The sequence below is a fragment of the Scardinius erythrophthalmus genome (genome assembly GCF_964197995.2).
Source record: "Scardinius erythrophthalmus genome assembly, chromosome: 5".
In the NCBI taxonomy this organism is placed as follows: Eukaryota; Metazoa; Chordata; class Actinopteri; order Cypriniformes; family Leuciscidae; genus Scardinius; species Scardinius erythrophthalmus.
This window is the reverse complement of record NC_138225.1, coordinates 18,766,304-18,783,476: the sequence shown is the minus strand read 5'-3', so window position 1 is coordinate 18,783,476 and position 17,173 is coordinate 18,766,304. Positions and strand designations below refer to the sequence as shown.

Below are 17,173 nucleotides of genomic sequence, written 5' to 3'. Positions count from 1 at the left end.
CCGCTGGTTCCGCCCAGCTCAGGGCCCTCTTCGCCGCTGGTTCCGCCCAGCTCAGGGCCTTCTTCGCCGCTGGATCTGCCCAGCACAGAGCCCTCACCGCTGGATCTGCCCAGCACAGAGCCCTCACCGCTGGATCTGCCCAGCACAGAGCCCTCACCGCTGGATCTGCCCAGCACAGAGCCCTCACCGCTGGATCTGCCCAGCACAGAGCCCTCACCGCTGGATCTGCCCAGCACAGAGCCCTCACCGCTGGATCTGCCCAGCACAGAGCCCTCACCGCTGGATCTGCCCAGCACAGAGCCCTCACCGCTGGATCTGCCCAGCACAGAGCCCTCACCGCTGGATCTGCCCAGCACAGAGCCCTCACCGCTGGATCTGCCCAGCACAGAGCCCTCACCGCTGGATCTGCCCAGCACAGAGCCCTCACCGCTGGATCTGCCCAGCACAGAGCCCTCACCGCTGGATCTGCCCAGCACAGAGCCCTCACCGCTGGATCTGCCCAGCACAGAGCCCTCACCGCTGGATCTGCCCAGCACAGAGCCCTCACCGCTGGATCTGCCCAGCACAGAGCCCTCACCGCTGGATCTGCCCAGCACAGAGCCCTCACCGCTGGATCTGCCCAGCACAGAGCCCTCACCGCTGGATCTGCCCAGCACAGAGCCCTCACCGCTGGATCTGCCCAGCACAGAGCCCTCATTCATCGCTGCCCAGCACAGAGCCCTCATTCATCGCTGCCCAGCACAGAGCCCTCATTCATCGCTGCCCAGCACAGAGCTCTCATTCATCGCTGCCCAGCACAGAGCTCTCATTCATCGCTGCCCAGCACAGAGCTCTCATTCATCGCTGCCCAGCACAGAGCTCTCATTCATCGCTGCCCAGCACAGAGCTCTCATTCATCGCTGCCCAGCACAGAGCTCTCATTCATCGCTGCCCAGCACAGAGCTCTCATCGCTGCCCAGCACAGAGCTCTCATCGCTGCCCAGCTCAAAACCTTCTTCACCGCTGGTCCTGCCCAGCTCAAAGCCCTCTTCATCGCTGGTCCAGGACTCTTTACCGGGGAGCCTCCCCAAGAAAATTTGGTGGGGGGGCAATACACCTCCGGACCAGTCCGATCCGCCCTGGCCGCCTGAAGGTTCGTGGCCGCCCGAGGGGTCTTCTCCGCCGTGGCCGCCCGAAGGGTCTTCACCGCCGTGGCCAACCGAAGGGTCTTCTCCGCCGTGGCCACCCAAAGGGTCTTCACCGCCATGGCCTCCCGAAGGGTCTTCTCCGCCGTGGCCTCCCGAGGGGTCTTCACCGCCGTGGCCGCCCGAGGGGTCTTCACCGCCGTGGTCGCCCGAGGGGTCTTCACCGCCGTGGCCGCCGAAGGGTCTTCACCGCCGTGGCCGCCCGAGAGGTCTTCGGACAAGATGGCCAACTCCACGCCTGTGTCTTCGGGACAAGATGGCCGACTCCACGCCTGTGTCTTCGGGACAAGATGGCCGACTCCACGCCTGTGTCTTCGGACAAGATGGCCGAAACCACGCCTGTGTCTTCGGACAAGATGGCCGAAACCACGCCTGTATCTTCGGACAAGATGGTCTCCTCTGAGCCCGTGTCTGTTCCTGTGCCATGGTCGCCTGAAGGGTCGTCTCCTCCCTGGCCGCCTGAAGGGTCGCCTCCGCCCTGGCCGCCTGCACAGCCTGCTCTGCCCTGGCCGCCTGCACAGCCTGCTCCGCCCTGGCCGCCTGCACAGCCTGCTCCGCCCTGGCCGCCTGCACAGCCTGCTCCGCCCTGGCCGCCTACACAGCCTGCTCCGCCCTGGTCACCTGCACAGCCTGCTCCGCCCTGGCCTTCTGCCCTGCCGGAGTCTTCAGGCCCTCTTCCGCTCCACGGGCCTGGCCCCCCGTCCCGCCCCCGGATCCGCCTCAGACCCACCACCCTCCTGGACTTTTATTTTCTGAGGAGTGTCTGGAATCCACTCCTTAGGTGGGGGGCTATGTAATGTTTCCTGTCCTGTGTTTCCCTTGTCTTGTGTGCACTTTTGTTATTTCCTGTTCTGTGTCATGTTTTTGTAGTCCTTTGTAGTTTTTCTTGCTTATTAGTTCTCCCAGGTGTTTCTAATTAGCCACACCCCCTTGTTATCTTGTTTAGCTTGTTTGTCTGTGTATTTAAACCTCTGTGCTTCAGTTGTTGGTTGTCGGTCGTTGTTTGATGTACTGTTACCTGTTCTTGTCCTGAGTTCCGTGTTCCGCCTGGATTACCTGTTTGTTTTATTAAATGTATGCTTGCACTTGGATTCTCTCTTTGCTTCATCCTTGCCTCAGTGTGACAGTAGCAATGTTACAATATTAATTATTAATCTGCAATCCAAGTTACTTTTTTTCTGCTCACTAATCTTGTTGATTCACAATATGGTTCCAATTAAGAAAAGAGAAATCATGGAGTGATACGAGAGATATGAAATGGTGGTGCAATGGACAAAAGTTAAATTTTGACTACTTAATTACTCGTTGAGATTTCCTAATTAGAATCAAGTATTGCAGAAAGCTTTGAAATAATAAAATATGTCTGTTTATGCACTTTCAAATGTATTCATTCCATACTCAAAATCTCTCTCTTCTCACAGTGTTCTATCTGTTGATGTCGGAGCAGGAAGTTCAGGAAAGGTGAGGTACAAAATGCACTAACATTTTTTAATTCTAACGGTTTAGATTTAATTTGAAGGTCCAGGGTTAATTTTCTCTTTAATATGTCTAAACGCATGCCATTTTATGGTTTTATTTCCAAGTAATGAGTCTAAGAAATAGGAATACAAAAATCGAATATTAAGGTCAGTGTGATATTGAAAATATGAGTGTATTGGCTTGACATCACATTCTTTTGCAGTCTATCCTGAGATCAGAGCAATCAAGCTTTTTTAGTGTGAAAATTGAATAAACACTGCTATCTCAGAGCAAACACACTATAGCAAAAAAAAGTATGTGTACTTTGTGTCTATGCTAACAGTGTGTCCCATCACAACACATGGTTTATTGTCTTTTTGAGATTTTATCTGATGGTTGTTAATGGATTGTCTTTGCACAGCTGGAAGGCTGCGATCTCTGTCTAACGCATACACATCACTCCATTACTGAGTGCAAAGGACAGCCCTGAGCTGGGAGACATCAGACTGCTCTCATTGTGTGAAGGACCTGTCTCATCTGCTGAAGACAGGGAGGAACACTTGCATCCTGCTGGGCAAAGCTCTCTTAGGGTTTGAGTGGCCTTCCCTGAGCTGTGGAGCACGTATGATGTTTATCCACATGGTATATTTTACATATAGGGTGACTAAAGAATGGTTAGAGGACCCCGTGGAAGAGAAGGCGACAGGGAAATTACAGCATCTGACATTTTTTGAATGATTGTCACTTATTTAGTTCAACCTTCCATCCCAAAAATGAGCTTTTGAAGTGAATGTCTTCCTTTACTGGAAATGATTATGGAGCTTGATGGCAGGAGCTTGTGTGTCCTTACCTTCTCTTGTAACACTTTTCAATTCTATTTCCCATTCCGCACATTCCAAGTCCTGTCAGTGGACTTTGGCACAAGAGCAGGAATTCTGAGACCCATTTATGTGCAAGGTGACCTACAGGATTGAGAAGGATCTTCACTGAAGTAGTATTATAAATATATAGAGGATTGAGCCATTATCAGTAGCAGAGAAAAAGAAGTGTCAGTCAAGAGACCTCGAAATACAGCCCCACTCACACAGTTTAACAGCGATAAACAAAGAAATTGTTTTTTCACAGTCATATTAAGCTTATAGTTGTATATTACTTTATGCTGTGGAGGAAATTGATTTCTCAAACTTTGTTGTCTTTTTTTGGGGATCCCATGGTCATGGAAAGCTGAAATATCAGGGAAATCTTAAACTAGCATTACTAGGTGACAGGCTAGACAGGCTGTTGGAAGAAATCAAGGAAAATGTATAGAGAATTGTTCAATCTGTGCTCAGATGTAAATTATTTAATTGGCTAGAATTTGTGGTTTGTGCAGTGATTTTTTTTATAATCCTCATGAAAATACCTTGTTTATGGGGACCCTGTTCATTACCAACCAAACCAGATCAGAAGTCTAATCCCGAGCACCTGCACTTACAACAACAGCAACTTAGAGGAGTTTGAAACTCAGATATTGTCTTATTTACATCATGACAATAGTAACCGCCGCGCTGGACTACTACGTCTTCTGACACAGCGGCAGAAACTTAGGAAGCTGGTATGCGCTGCTTTTTTCCTTGGTGTCATCCCCTCCGGTCTCAAAACATGTCTCCATTGTATTGTAATTTTCTGCTCAACTGACTACAACACAACACAACCTTGTTTCTGCAGTGACTTTCAGCATGTTTCCTACAAAACATCTCGCATGTTTACATTTTACGTGGCGTGATAAGGTGACATAAACCACGCAAAATCCGATTAGAACGGTCAGACTGAAGCGGATTTCCAGAAATGCTGATAGGATTTAATAGGATTTCAAACCACATATAAATGTAGCTCAAAACTGATTTGTAAAAAGCGCGTTTCATGTGTTTTTTTTTTTTTTGCCATTCACAGTTGCTTAATATGATTGGATTCCAATCGAATAGGCGCAAAAATCTGATTTGAACTGACAGTCTGAACGAGGCTTGAGCCACAACTCTGAATCGTATACACACTTATAACTATGTTTTTAAACACATGGTGCTTTGCAGATAAATGTAGATTTAAAGCTTTTTTTCAAATGAAGCCATTCATTTATTCAGAGCAGCCACTATGTTTCCTCTCACAGTAATTAGCTAGATCATCATTGTGAATTGGAGAGGCATTGTAACTCAGACTATTACAGTCAGAACTGCTTTAGGCTTACACAATTACATTTGAATGAGGACAGGAAAATAGATGCATCGATCAATGCTGAAACATAAATTAAGCGTTAATTTATTTGTTAATTTGTTGTTAATCCTTGTGCTAAAAAGGCAACATAGTCATCCTTCGTTGTATTCAAAGTGTGGAGTTAGGGAAGTGACATTACATCCTTTCCAAGAGCATAAAAACTTAAAGCTGCAGTCCGTAGCTTTTTTGGGTTAAAAATTATCCAAAATAAATTTTTGAGCAAGTACATAACCAGCCAGTGTTCAACACTATCTGCTTGCCTTAATTTGATTCAAAATGGTAAGCTTGTAATAATGTTTTTAATTCCAGTGGTACTAGTGGATTTCCAGGGGGAAATCATCTCTTTGCGTCATTACGTCACACCTGTACACATAAAGAAGGTGTCTCGGCTAGTAGGCTATATTGCGTGTGAGGATGTTGGAGGTGGATATTTATAGCCTTTTCTCGCAGCACTTGATATAATTAAACTTATCAATCCAATGGCGGATCCAGAAAGGTTCAAACGACCATCACCAGGAGATTCACCCGCTGTAAAACGCGAAAGACTTCGGACTTCGGAGAAAAAAAGAGACCTCAACCGGCCCATGCGAAAACAAGGATAAATATCGGAAGGGCATTAAATGTAGTCACGCAATGCAGATGTTGTTAACATTAACAATCTGAGAACAAAGTATAATTTGCATGGTTTGACATGATATGATAAGCGATCGTTAGATTTAATCAGCATGATTTACTGCAATGCTATTTTCCCTTAGTTGGTCAGAACAAAACTGGATGTTACTTACTTGTTCAGACGACATTTTTCGGTGAAAATTCTTGTGTTGGTCATACTTCCAAAAAGTAGAATCTGTGATTGCGAATGACAGTATCCACACCAGCGTGGTGACTGACAGCCACATTCTCCTCAAAACATTGGATTCATCCGCACTGTGCCATGCCGAGTCACAACGCACCTAAAGTTGATAATTCCGCGAATAACTGCAATTGCAGATTTCGAACAGAGATGGCGACAAAGAGGAAAAACTGTGGACTGCAGCTTTAACTTAAAGGACTAAAGAGGAAACAATCAGGGGTGCGTTTCCCGAAAGCATCGTTAGCCAACTATGGTCGCAAGTTCATCGCAATGTCCATTGAACTCTATTGGTAACGACGGAACTTGCGACCATAGTTGGCCAACGATGCTTTCGGGAAACGCACCCCAGATCTTTTCTATGTTTTCTGGATTCAAATTGTATTTTGACTCAGTAACCTTAAGCAGTTTGTTTAGCTTGTTTGGTCACACGTAAATAACCCCTCTCAGTCCCAAACAAACTGCTTTAGGCTGGGCTGCCCGCTGCCCTCCCCTCCTGTCTCCTGTGCCTCAGGCCTGGCATGCTTTTATTTTGTTGGAATGAACCCGAGTCTTCCATCATTCAGCGGGCAAGCGAGAGGGCCGTGTCCTTCTTGAAGGCTTCACAGAACAGATACAATACAAGCTGTCCATCATGTGTAGCCTGAAGAATCAGAGCTTCAACAAGCCTGAGCAAACCACTTCAAATAGGACTTAAGTAGGTCACTCATAATACACCTGGTTGAACACTATTGTGTACCCGGTGTGCCAGTGGGGCTCCTTGTCTGCGTTAGTAGGTTTACTGTTGACTACTTTTTTATGATGTACATATTATGGAAAAAAAAGACTTGTTTTGATTTATTGGAGTTGCCTTTTTTTATATTTTAGCAATTCTATAGCCTACACAGAGCACAATGTGTAGTGTTAAATTTCAGAGAATTTGCTCTAAAATTAAAAGGACTAGTTTATATGAGCCTGAATGACTTTATTGTCTTTAGTGGATTACAAGAGTTTAATTTTTAAAGAATATCCTTGCCACTTTATTCAATATTCAAAGTGTTGGAGAGGAGCATGTTAATCTAATCCTGCAAATTACAACACAAGATAGATAGATAGATAGATAGATAGATAGATAGATAGATAGATAGATATGAATATTCTTCAAAAATGTACCTTTTGTTCCACTAAAGGAAACAAATTACTGTTTAAAATGGTCAGTGAGATTTGTTTTAAATTGCAATTGATCAAATGTGACAGTAAAGACTTTTATAATGTTACAAAAGATTTCAAATAAATGTTTCTATTAATCATAGAATCCAAAAGAATATTGTGGTTTCCAAAACAAATATTAAGCAGCAAAACTGTTTTCAACATTGATAATAATAAGATAATAATAATAATGATGATGCTGAAAATTCAGCTTTGCCACCACAGGAATAAATGACCTTTTAAAATACACTAAAATAGAAAACAGTTATTTTAAATCTGAAACATATTTCACAATATTACTGGTTTGACCAAAATAAATGGTGCCTTGGTGAGCATATAAACAAAATATTGTTTAAAACGTAAAAAGATCATACTGACCTGGAGTGTGAGTGTGTGTAAGTAACAAACATATTGAGTGAACTGTTTCTTTAGGAATTAATACAGTGTTTTACAGCATATCTTTCTTTATTTGTGTCACTCCCACATATTTTTAAAGATTGTTTGATTGTCCAACATAATTCTTCACATTATCATGACAGAAAGTATCTGCATCATCTTCCTGTTCTTGACGCAACTTCCTTAGTCCTGCATCCAGCTCTGAGTCATAACTCATTTTAATCAACAAAGTCACCCATAGTCATCGCTATCGCAATGTACAATTCCTGTAAATCTCTATTCATACTCAAAGAATAGCTAGATATTTCTCAGTTCAGCAATAGTCCTTGGTGGAACTGAGACTGGTAATGTGTGTTTGTTGTGGGGGGTGAGTCGGTCATAGGGTGCTTATGTACAGGTATGTGCATTGAAACTACAGAGGTAATTTAGCTGAGGCAATCTTATCCTGAGTTATTGATTAAGGCACAGTGGAATGCCAAGGGACAGTTTTAGTGATCTGGACTCTGGATCAGCAATATCCAGGAATGAGGGCAGGAATGAGGGATGGACGGGACTCCTGGCATCATCAGTCTAGGCTCTCTGAGATAAAGTGCAAAGCAGCTTGCCAAATATAACCTTCATATAAGATGAAATTTTGTTGTTGTTGGTTAATATGAATGTTATAAAATGTGGGTTTTGAAAATTTATTTCTACAAGCTATAAGGTTTTTATTCAAATTATATAATTTCCCTTGAGTGCAATTCAAACTCTGGATTTCTTGACACTCGGCCTCATAATATATAAGATGTGCATAAATCCCCCTAAATGTGATTGTTTGATGATTTACCAAATCTTTGTTGTGCGATTACTTATAGCATCTGCCCATGATATTATTATTATTAGTTGAAATGTGCAGTTTTTTTTTCTTTTTGGCTCCATAGCTATTGAAATATCTATTGAAATATTTCTATATACATATCAGTTCTGAATACACAAGCATGTTTTTCCCACTTCTCTTCTTCAAAAACATTTGCTTGCATGCTTTTCAGTTTACACTTGGCATGCTTTAACATATTTCCATGCCAGTTTTTTTCTTTATAAATTTAGATTTGTTTTTTTTTTTTTTTTCACTTAAATATATGATTAAAACCATTGAATTTGGTTTCAAATGTGATTGCATGCATTTTATAAACTGAGGGCTCAGGTGTCAGCTGCTTTAATACACTGTTAGCATAAGCACTCTACATTGCAACTAATAACCAGCTTTTCTCTGTTATCTATACAGCAATCACATTGGTTAGTAACTTTATAATGTAAAGTTTGACATGTACTTTCTGATGGCAGCAGGATGAAAATTAGCACTTTGTAGAACACTGAAAAGAGGCTAAAGACGTGATAATTCAATAATTAAGCTGTCTGTGTTACAGACATACATATTTCATACTGAGTATTTTGAGTCTGATCATGAATTGGTCTGAAGAAGTTTGTACCACTGATCATGTGTGAGTAGAGAAAGAGAATAGGAAATCCTTGAGGAAGGGAAAAACATTCCTATTTTTCTTCAAATGAAAGCACTCAAGGACAGATGCAACTAAATACAAAAAAATATTGATTTCGCAAGCAAAGCACAGTGCTTGTCAGAGCAAACCTGTCTCTTCTCTGTCTGTCTCATTCTCATTCTCTTTCCCTGATCTTTCTCTTTCTTTTCCTTCTTATTTGATGTCACTTCAATACCACATACACTACCGTTCCAAAGGTTTAGGGTGTTTTTGAAAGAAGTTTCTTATGCTCACCAACGCTACATGTATTTGATCACAAATATAGTATAGTAAAAACAGTAACATTTTGAAATATTATTACAATATAAAATAACTTTTCTATTTAAAATATTTAAAAATGTAATTTAATTTAAGGGGATTCTCTGATTTATAGAAAATTAAAGAGCACAGCATTTATATGAAATATGATTGTTTTATAACAATGTAAAAGTGTTTATATCAGTTTACATCCTTGCTGAATAAAAGTATTCATTTCTTCTTTAAAAAAAATCGAACTTTTGAACGATAGTGTGTATTGATATATTATATTCGCATATTCTCTTACACATAAGTATTGTTTTTTCCTGCTGTCTGAGTCTATCAGACCATTTTTTTATATTACGACCCACCAGTTGACAGCCACTCAGCTGCTTTGTTGAACGTATTTGTCCCTATTTTCTCTCACACTGACCTATATTGAAGGTTTGTGTATCGAATGTCTTTAAAAATGTTTCTTTTCTGTAGATTCGTACGTCAATAGCTAGATACCTGGGGGCATAGATATACTATGCATGGTTTTTCAATGTTTTTTTATTTTTTATAGCACCTATAGATATAGAGGCAGGGAGAGTGAGAGAGATGAAGCTGGCTGACAGATACTGGAGTTATTGTGATTGTAGGTCTGATTAAGGAGAACGTCTAAAAGTAGAAATCAGAGGAGAGGCATGTTTTCAAAGAAAAGGTGCATGACTAGTTCAATAAGAGAGAGAGAGAGAGAGAGAGAGAGAGAGAGAGAGAGAGAGAGAGAGAGAGACAGAGAGAGAGAGAGACAGAGAGAGAGAGAGACAGAGAGAGAGAGAGACAGAGAGAGAGCAAGTTTGTTACCCCAGGGGATGTAGCATTACATATTAGACATGGCTGACTGGTGAGGTCTCGGAGATGCAGTCCTGCAGCTGCTATTCTCTTTCTCTTGAGTGCCTGCCACCCACACACTGACCTGACCTGACCTGAACATGCACATTACATCAGTTCATATCAACTACATGGAGTGACTAATGATTGCACAACTATTTAATATCACTGTAGCACTACGTGCCACTATTTGCTTGTTTTCAGTTGTGAAAATAAATTAATAACCTTGGCTGTATTCAAAACAGAAGCCAGCTGCCTTCCCAGACGTCAAAGGCAGTGTTTTAATATAAGATACCTCCTAAGGGGTTCAGACAGACTTCTGAGGCACCATAAAATCATGCAGATTATCTAAAAAAAATCATGAGCTTCACGAGCAAACATTTAGTGACTGCAATGCTAATTTGTCAATAGAGATCGGTTAACTTGAAAAAAAGGATATTTGTAAATGTGCACTTTTTCATGCATGCATGAATGCATCATGTCAAATTCTTACATTTTATCAATAAATTCAATTAGAATAATAAGACACTATAGGAAGTGGCATTTAGATGAATTTACACAGACTGTTTAATCGACTTAGACATGTTAGACATGCTATAAACAACACTATTTTGAATATTGAAATATGAAATATAACTAAAACTGCCAGTAAGTGGTGGCAAGTCCGTGTTTTAATGAATGAGCCATTGAATCATCCACTGAAACAATTTGTGGGTCATTAGACAGGGTTGTTACCTAAAACTTACAGAGTAGACAATTTTGTAGCAGCCAGCAATAGCAAGCTAGCTTTAAAAGCTTGAGATCCCACCCTCCCTTTATATTGAACATGAACGCGCACAGTGCCTGCAAATCGTCACGTCTCAAAGCAGATAACATAACAATAATACTGAACGTAAAAAACTTACAGAGCTCTAGTTGTACCACCTGACTGCTGCAGATTAATTTCGGCGTTTATAGTGTTGTTGACATAGAAACGCATAAATCCGAGTCTGAGTAGGTGAACAGCTCTGGGTAGAACGTCACGGGTTACCATCTGGTAATTACGGTTACGACATGCCGTGAACGCAGCATAAGCTCGTTGTTTTAGTTCAGGAGGAACTGTATTAACTATGCTGATGATGTGTGATGTCTGTGTGAGCAGGGTGCACTGAGGTATGGAAATACATATGTTGACAGGCAGGATATCGGTCCTGAGACTTCCACAGAAGATATATGTACATGTTTTAATATTTAAACCACTTCTATTATTGACTGCTATCAGGATCTGAAGAGAGTTTCAACCAGTATACCAAAAAGTGTTTATAAAACAAATTGCTTACCCTAAAAAAATACAGTGCACATTTTTCTTACTTGAAATAAAATAAATATTAACTGAATTAAAATAACATATAAAGTCCTTAACTTACTTTATTTTACCGAGCAACATTTCTCATTGTCAATTCGTTTAACTTGATGTACTAAAACTATAATAGCATATCAATAATACTAAAATAACATGGCTTATTTAGAAATGAAGCAAGTGGCTGTCTTTATGTTGTTGAATCAATCGCTCAAATGATTTCTTCATAAACACAGATTCACTTAATAATGAAATACCACTGTGTGGTTCTCTGAGATGCAGTGAAGGATGCAGGTGAAAGGATATGATAAAAAATTCAAACAAAAGAAGGCATCTTTGTAGATGCAAACATTTGACTTGAATAAGAGGTTTCACACTCCTGTACAACATTACAGTTCATGTAGACACACCCTCTACTGTTTTATCTTCTCTCTTTTGCAGTCAGTCTGTTGTAAAGGTGTTATGCCAGCGGTCGGAGTGGTACGCGCAGGAGCGTGGAACTCACTGGAGGAACAGGCGTACATGCTTCTAACAGAGACAGAGAGACAGACCATGGGCTACTACATTCAAGAGTACCAGCGCGCACACATCGGGGTAGAGCCTCTGGCCATGGCCTTGTTTGAACTATTCAACACACATGCCAAGGTTAGGCTGACAGCAAAGAATTACTAACAAACCATAGTGCCATTGTCTATGCCAGCTTAAAAAGAAACTCTTAGTTTGATAGCTAGCACTGTATTCAAATGAAAAATGCATCATAGTTTGGATGATTTCAGGTTTTTCATTTAATGATCTCTTGGCTGTTTCTGCTTCCCAGCTGTCCTTGCTGGCTGAGGTGCGGACTCTGATCGCTGCGCAGGACCTGGAGCGATTCGACGGGCAGGTGTTACATCGTGAGATGGAGGCGTGGAGAGCTCGGCATGCTGGCCCGGGCCTTCTGCACCCTGATTCTATCTCCGTCACCCATCCAGAGGGCCACGTTCCTACTGTTGGCCAGCTGACCCCTGCAGTCCCCGGCTACAACAAGGCACGTGGATGTGGTTTTGTGCAGTGCTGGGGATATTAGCATGCACTGGTGGACGAAATTAAAGTACAAGGGCTGGATTTATGACAATCTTGAAGTTTATATGAATGTGAAGTTCTCAAATATTTTCTTAAGAACATCTTAATTTTTTTCTTAAGAAGAAAATGAAAGGCCTTTGTGTTATTTGATTGAAAGGCGGGTATTGCTCCAAATGAAACACCTCAAAGCCCGTCTTTTTGCACTGCCTGCAGATTACCGTAGGTACCGCAGACTATTTTCGTAAGACTGGCTTGACGGGAGTTAATCACTCAGCATCATGTTTTTAATGCACCATGTCAAGTTAAAATAGTTATTTTAAAAGAGCCTGTCTCAAGATGCAGTGGTCTTTCCCATTCATTTGTGCTCTGTCTGTCTTGCGCTCTCTCTAAAGTGAATGTGTCCTGTATCTGTGTGCTGCCCCGCTAGTTGTAGCTAGAGTGAACGCATCAAGTGTACATGCAAATTATCGATTGGTGTCATGTCAGAGTACTCATCCAGATAATCATGGTAGTATTGTATTATATGTAGCTAGTGTTATGTTGTAATGCTTAATATTTGAAACATATCATTAAAGGGTTAGTTCACCCAAAAATGAAAATTCTGTCAGTAATTACTCACCCTCATGTTGTTCTAACTGCGTAAGACCTTCGTTCATCTTCGGAACACAAATTAAGATATTTTTGATGAAATCTGAGCCATGTCTCACTCCTCCATAGGCTGCTATGTGACCGAAACTTGCTGGCCCAGAAAAGTTATTAAAGAGATCGTTAATATAGTCCAAGTGACTCCAGTAGCTCAATCTTAAGTTTATCAAGCGACGAGAATACTTTTTGTGCGCAAAAACAAACAAAAATAACGACTTTATTCCACTATTCATTTCCTTCTCTCTGGACCTCTAGTTGGTTCGCGTAGTTGTAAAGGTGAGAGGCCCAGAGAGAAGGAAATGAAAAGTGGAATAAAGTCGTTATTTTTGTTTGTTTTTGCGCACAAAAAGTATTCTCGTCGCTTGATATACTTAAGATTGAGCCACTGGAGTTACTTGGACTATATTAACGATCTTTTTAATAACTTTTCTGGGCCAGCAAGTTTCGGTCACATAGCAGCCTATGGAGGAGTGAGACATGGCTCAGATTTCATCAAAAATATCTTAATTTGTGTTCCGAAGATGAACGAAGGTCTTACGCGGTTGGAACAACATGAGGGTGAGTAATTACTGACAGAATTTTCATTTTTGGGTGAACTAACCCTTTAAGATATTACATGTTTTTGATAGAGCCAAAGTACAGTAGTAATATAATATAATATAACATTTATGTATTTGCATTTGATGCTCATGCTCATAATGCCTATTTGAAGGAAGAGCTAACTTTGTTCAGACTGTTTTCTACTGTGCCTGCATTTAATGGTCTTATCTGTTGTGTCTTGGTAATTTCATGATTTGATTCCAACCATTATTATGAATTGTAAATCTCACTCGACGCAAGCTGGCAATTGAGCTGAACTGATGAGAAAGGCTTAGAAATGAAGCGCTGCCTCTCAAGTGGAGCGTGAATGTCTTAAACACAAACATATTTTTGATTGTATTTCGTTCTGGAGTGATTGTTGCTGTGTACAACCAAGTCATTTCAGTGATTGTTTATGCTTTTTGCTTTGCTTTTTTAGAGTGAGTGCAGGTTGGATGGGAGTTTGATGCCACTTGAGAGTCTAAATTCTCTTCCTGATGTTGCTCTGGTGAGTTGATTATATTTTTTGTCGTGTGTCTACATGCTGTTAGATTGGATTAAACAAACGTTTTGTGGAGTAAAATAAGCCAACGTTATAATGGTTTTTGTATTTCATATTTGTGTGTAACAAGGAAGATTTAGGGCTAGGAAAACAAAACATTTATCCCTGCAATACAAAGACTCTCACATCATATAAAACAAACAAAATTGCAAAACTCATACGGCTGTATTTTTTTTTTATCTCAAAGATCAATATATCAGTCTTATAGTTTGTAATTTAGTAGAGGTTGTGTATATATACTGTACAGTATACCTCTACTTGACCTCTTTGTAAATTAAGAATATACAGCATATGCAGAATATGTGGCACATATCGACCCATTAAAGTTAATCCAAAAAATAAAATTGAAAAAGGCACAAAACTCAAAGAAATAATACTAAAACCAACATATACACTACTGTTCAAAAGTTAGGGTTTGGTAAGATTTTGAAAGGTTGTGAAAGTAGTCAAAATACAGTAAACAAATAATACAAATAAAATACTGTTTTCTATTTGAAAATATTTTACAATGCAATTTATCCCTGTGATGTAAAACTGAATTTTCAGCATCATTACTCCAGTCTTCAGTGTCACATGATCATTCAGAAATCATTCTAATATGCTGATTTGGTGCTAAAGAAACATTTCTTATTATCAATGTTTAGAACTATTATTCTGTTTAATATATTTGTGGAAACTGAAACAATTTTAGGGATTCTTTGATGAATAGAAATGTAAAAGAATAGCATTGAAATATATATTTTTTTTGTAACAATACAAAAGTCTTCTTTAGTGTCACTTTTGGTTAATTTACTGCATCCTTTCTGAATAAAAGTATTAATTTCTTCAAAAAAAAAAGACTGATCCCAAACTTTTGAACGGTAGTGTGATTAATTTAATATAAAAAAAAAAAAAAAAAAAAAAAAATATATATATATATATATATATATATATATATATATATATATATATATATATATATATATACACACTGTATGCTTTCACTTTCAGTAGTTGACCCAACATTGCAAACCTTTACATTGTATTCAATTGCACCATTTATGTCAATTACTTTGATTTAGCAGAAAATGCATGGTGACATCATAAAATGTGCCATTAGGTTTTTAAATCAGAACACACCCATGTGATAGATATCTTTTATCTACAGTCAAGTTTGAATTTGTCAAGTTCAATAGATTTTTTTATTCCACATTTTCTTGTTCTTATTTGATTAAGCATCAGTAGCTCAACATTAACTCTAGCAATCATAAACGATTATCTTGGATGAATCCATAATTGACCGTCTTGTTATAAACATTTGCTTGTGCTAAATTGATGTACACTGACAACTCTATTATCTGTTAATTTCATAATGTGCTGACTTTTGGGAAGGAAATGTCACCTTTAAAAGCTTTAAAATGTCAGAATGTGTTTTTTTTCCTCTCAGCATTATCATTACCTCCCTCAATGATAATGGATCCTTTAATTGCCTGTCTTAGTATTTGCAAGCGACTGTGAGGAGATAAATATGGACAATACGTTTATGTTTTATTTCAGGATAAGGTGCAGCCGTCATCTGAGTCACCCCCCTCGTTCAAGCCTCCCCCTCCACCTATTCGACACGCCAGCCCAAAAAGTCAAACCAAACGACCTTCGTCTAAGCTGTCCCAGACCAACCTGCTCTTTACTGCCCCCTGTAGGCGGCACCAAGAAAACCACACACACAATCACTCGCACTCGCCCTGCTCTACTCACAACTCCCCGTGTACCATCCACCACACCACTTCCACCTGCTCTGTCCATCACACTCCTTCACCCTGCTCTCACCATCACAGCTCTCCACGGCCATCATCCTATCACGCTAGCCCTTCCTCCGGACCGCCGTGTAGAGATCTGGTTCAGTTTCTGATGAGCAGGCATGCGGCGGGGCTCTCCCCGCACCCGGAGTCTCCAAATCGTTCTCGAGAGGGCACCCCAATGATCTCTCCCCGCTCCTCTCCGTCCCTTTCGCCTTCACTGCGAATGCCTGCACCGCCTCCCTGTAGCCCAGAGAAGCTCGAGGGCTCCCCATCTCACAGCTGCGGTGCCACCCAGAACAGCCCACTACACCCTGAGCCGGAGACGGCAGAGGAAAGGCTCCAGCCCCAGCTACGAGGTGAAGGCACTCTGAAATTATTGGCCCTATTTTAACGATCTAAGCTCATGGTCTAAAGCGCACAGCGCAAGTGCACTTAGGGCGTGTCTGAATCCACTTTTTTGCTAGTTTAACAACGAGAAAAATGTTTGGCGCACCCGGTGCATGGTCTTAAAGGGTTGTCTCTATTCTCTTAATGAGTAATGGGTGTGTTTTGGCCATAACGTGCAATAAACCAATCGGAGTCTCATCTCAATTCCCTTTAAAATCCATTTGCGCTCACGCCATGGCGGATTCGGAAAGCAGAATAGCTGAACGCTTCTCTAGCGAGGAAACGGATCTGCTCATGCATGAGGTTAAAGCGCACGAGCTGACCGTCTACGAGACAAAGTTCACGTGTGTGGTGGACCCGCCTATAGGCTCACATTACTAATGCGCTCTTTAAAAAAATAATAATAAATTGACTTATGACTTTAGACCAGGTTTTTGTTGGGCAATGGCGCAGTCTATTTCAGTAGTCTCAAAATAGCAATACGCCCGAACACACCTCGTTTTCAGACCAGCACGCCCATGGGTGCACAAATGGGCACAAATGTATTTGCTATTTAAACAACGTGGCGCAGGACGTGAAAATTATAACTGCGTCGGGCTGAAACTAGCAAAAAGTACTTGAGTTGCGCCTGGCGCCGCGTTGCACATTGCTAGTAAATGATAGGGCTCTATATCTTAAAGGGAGATAGTTTACCCAAAAATGAAAATTCTGTCATCATTGACTACATTTACATGTGCACCAATACTGTGATATTTTCCAGTTATCAGAGTAAGGGCTTAATCGTAGTAAGATGTTTCCATGACAGAGCAAACCTTTACTCCCATTTACATGCAATTTTCATTTTTCT

General features: G+C 40.9%; 1 protein-coding gene across 1 annotated transcript in view; it reads left to right on the top strand.

Annotated features, from left to right (window-relative positions):
- whrnb (whirlin b) overlaps window positions 1-17,173 on the top strand; it is a gene marked incomplete at both ends in the record, with an annotated part of 57,874 nt that overhangs the window by 32,060 nt on the left and 8,641 nt on the right. Inside the window, 5 exons of the mRNA XM_081364571.1 lie at window positions 2,606-2,645; window positions 11,755-11,958; window positions 12,131-12,340; window positions 14,039-14,107; window positions 15,698-16,295. Of these exons, the coding sequence (XP_081220697.1) occupies window positions 2,606-2,645; window positions 11,755-11,958; window positions 12,131-12,340; window positions 14,039-14,107; window positions 15,698-16,295 (1,121 nt within the window). The remainder of the gene's footprint in view (window positions 1-2,605; window positions 2,646-11,754; window positions 11,959-12,130; window positions 12,341-14,038; window positions 14,108-15,697; window positions 16,296-17,173) is intronic.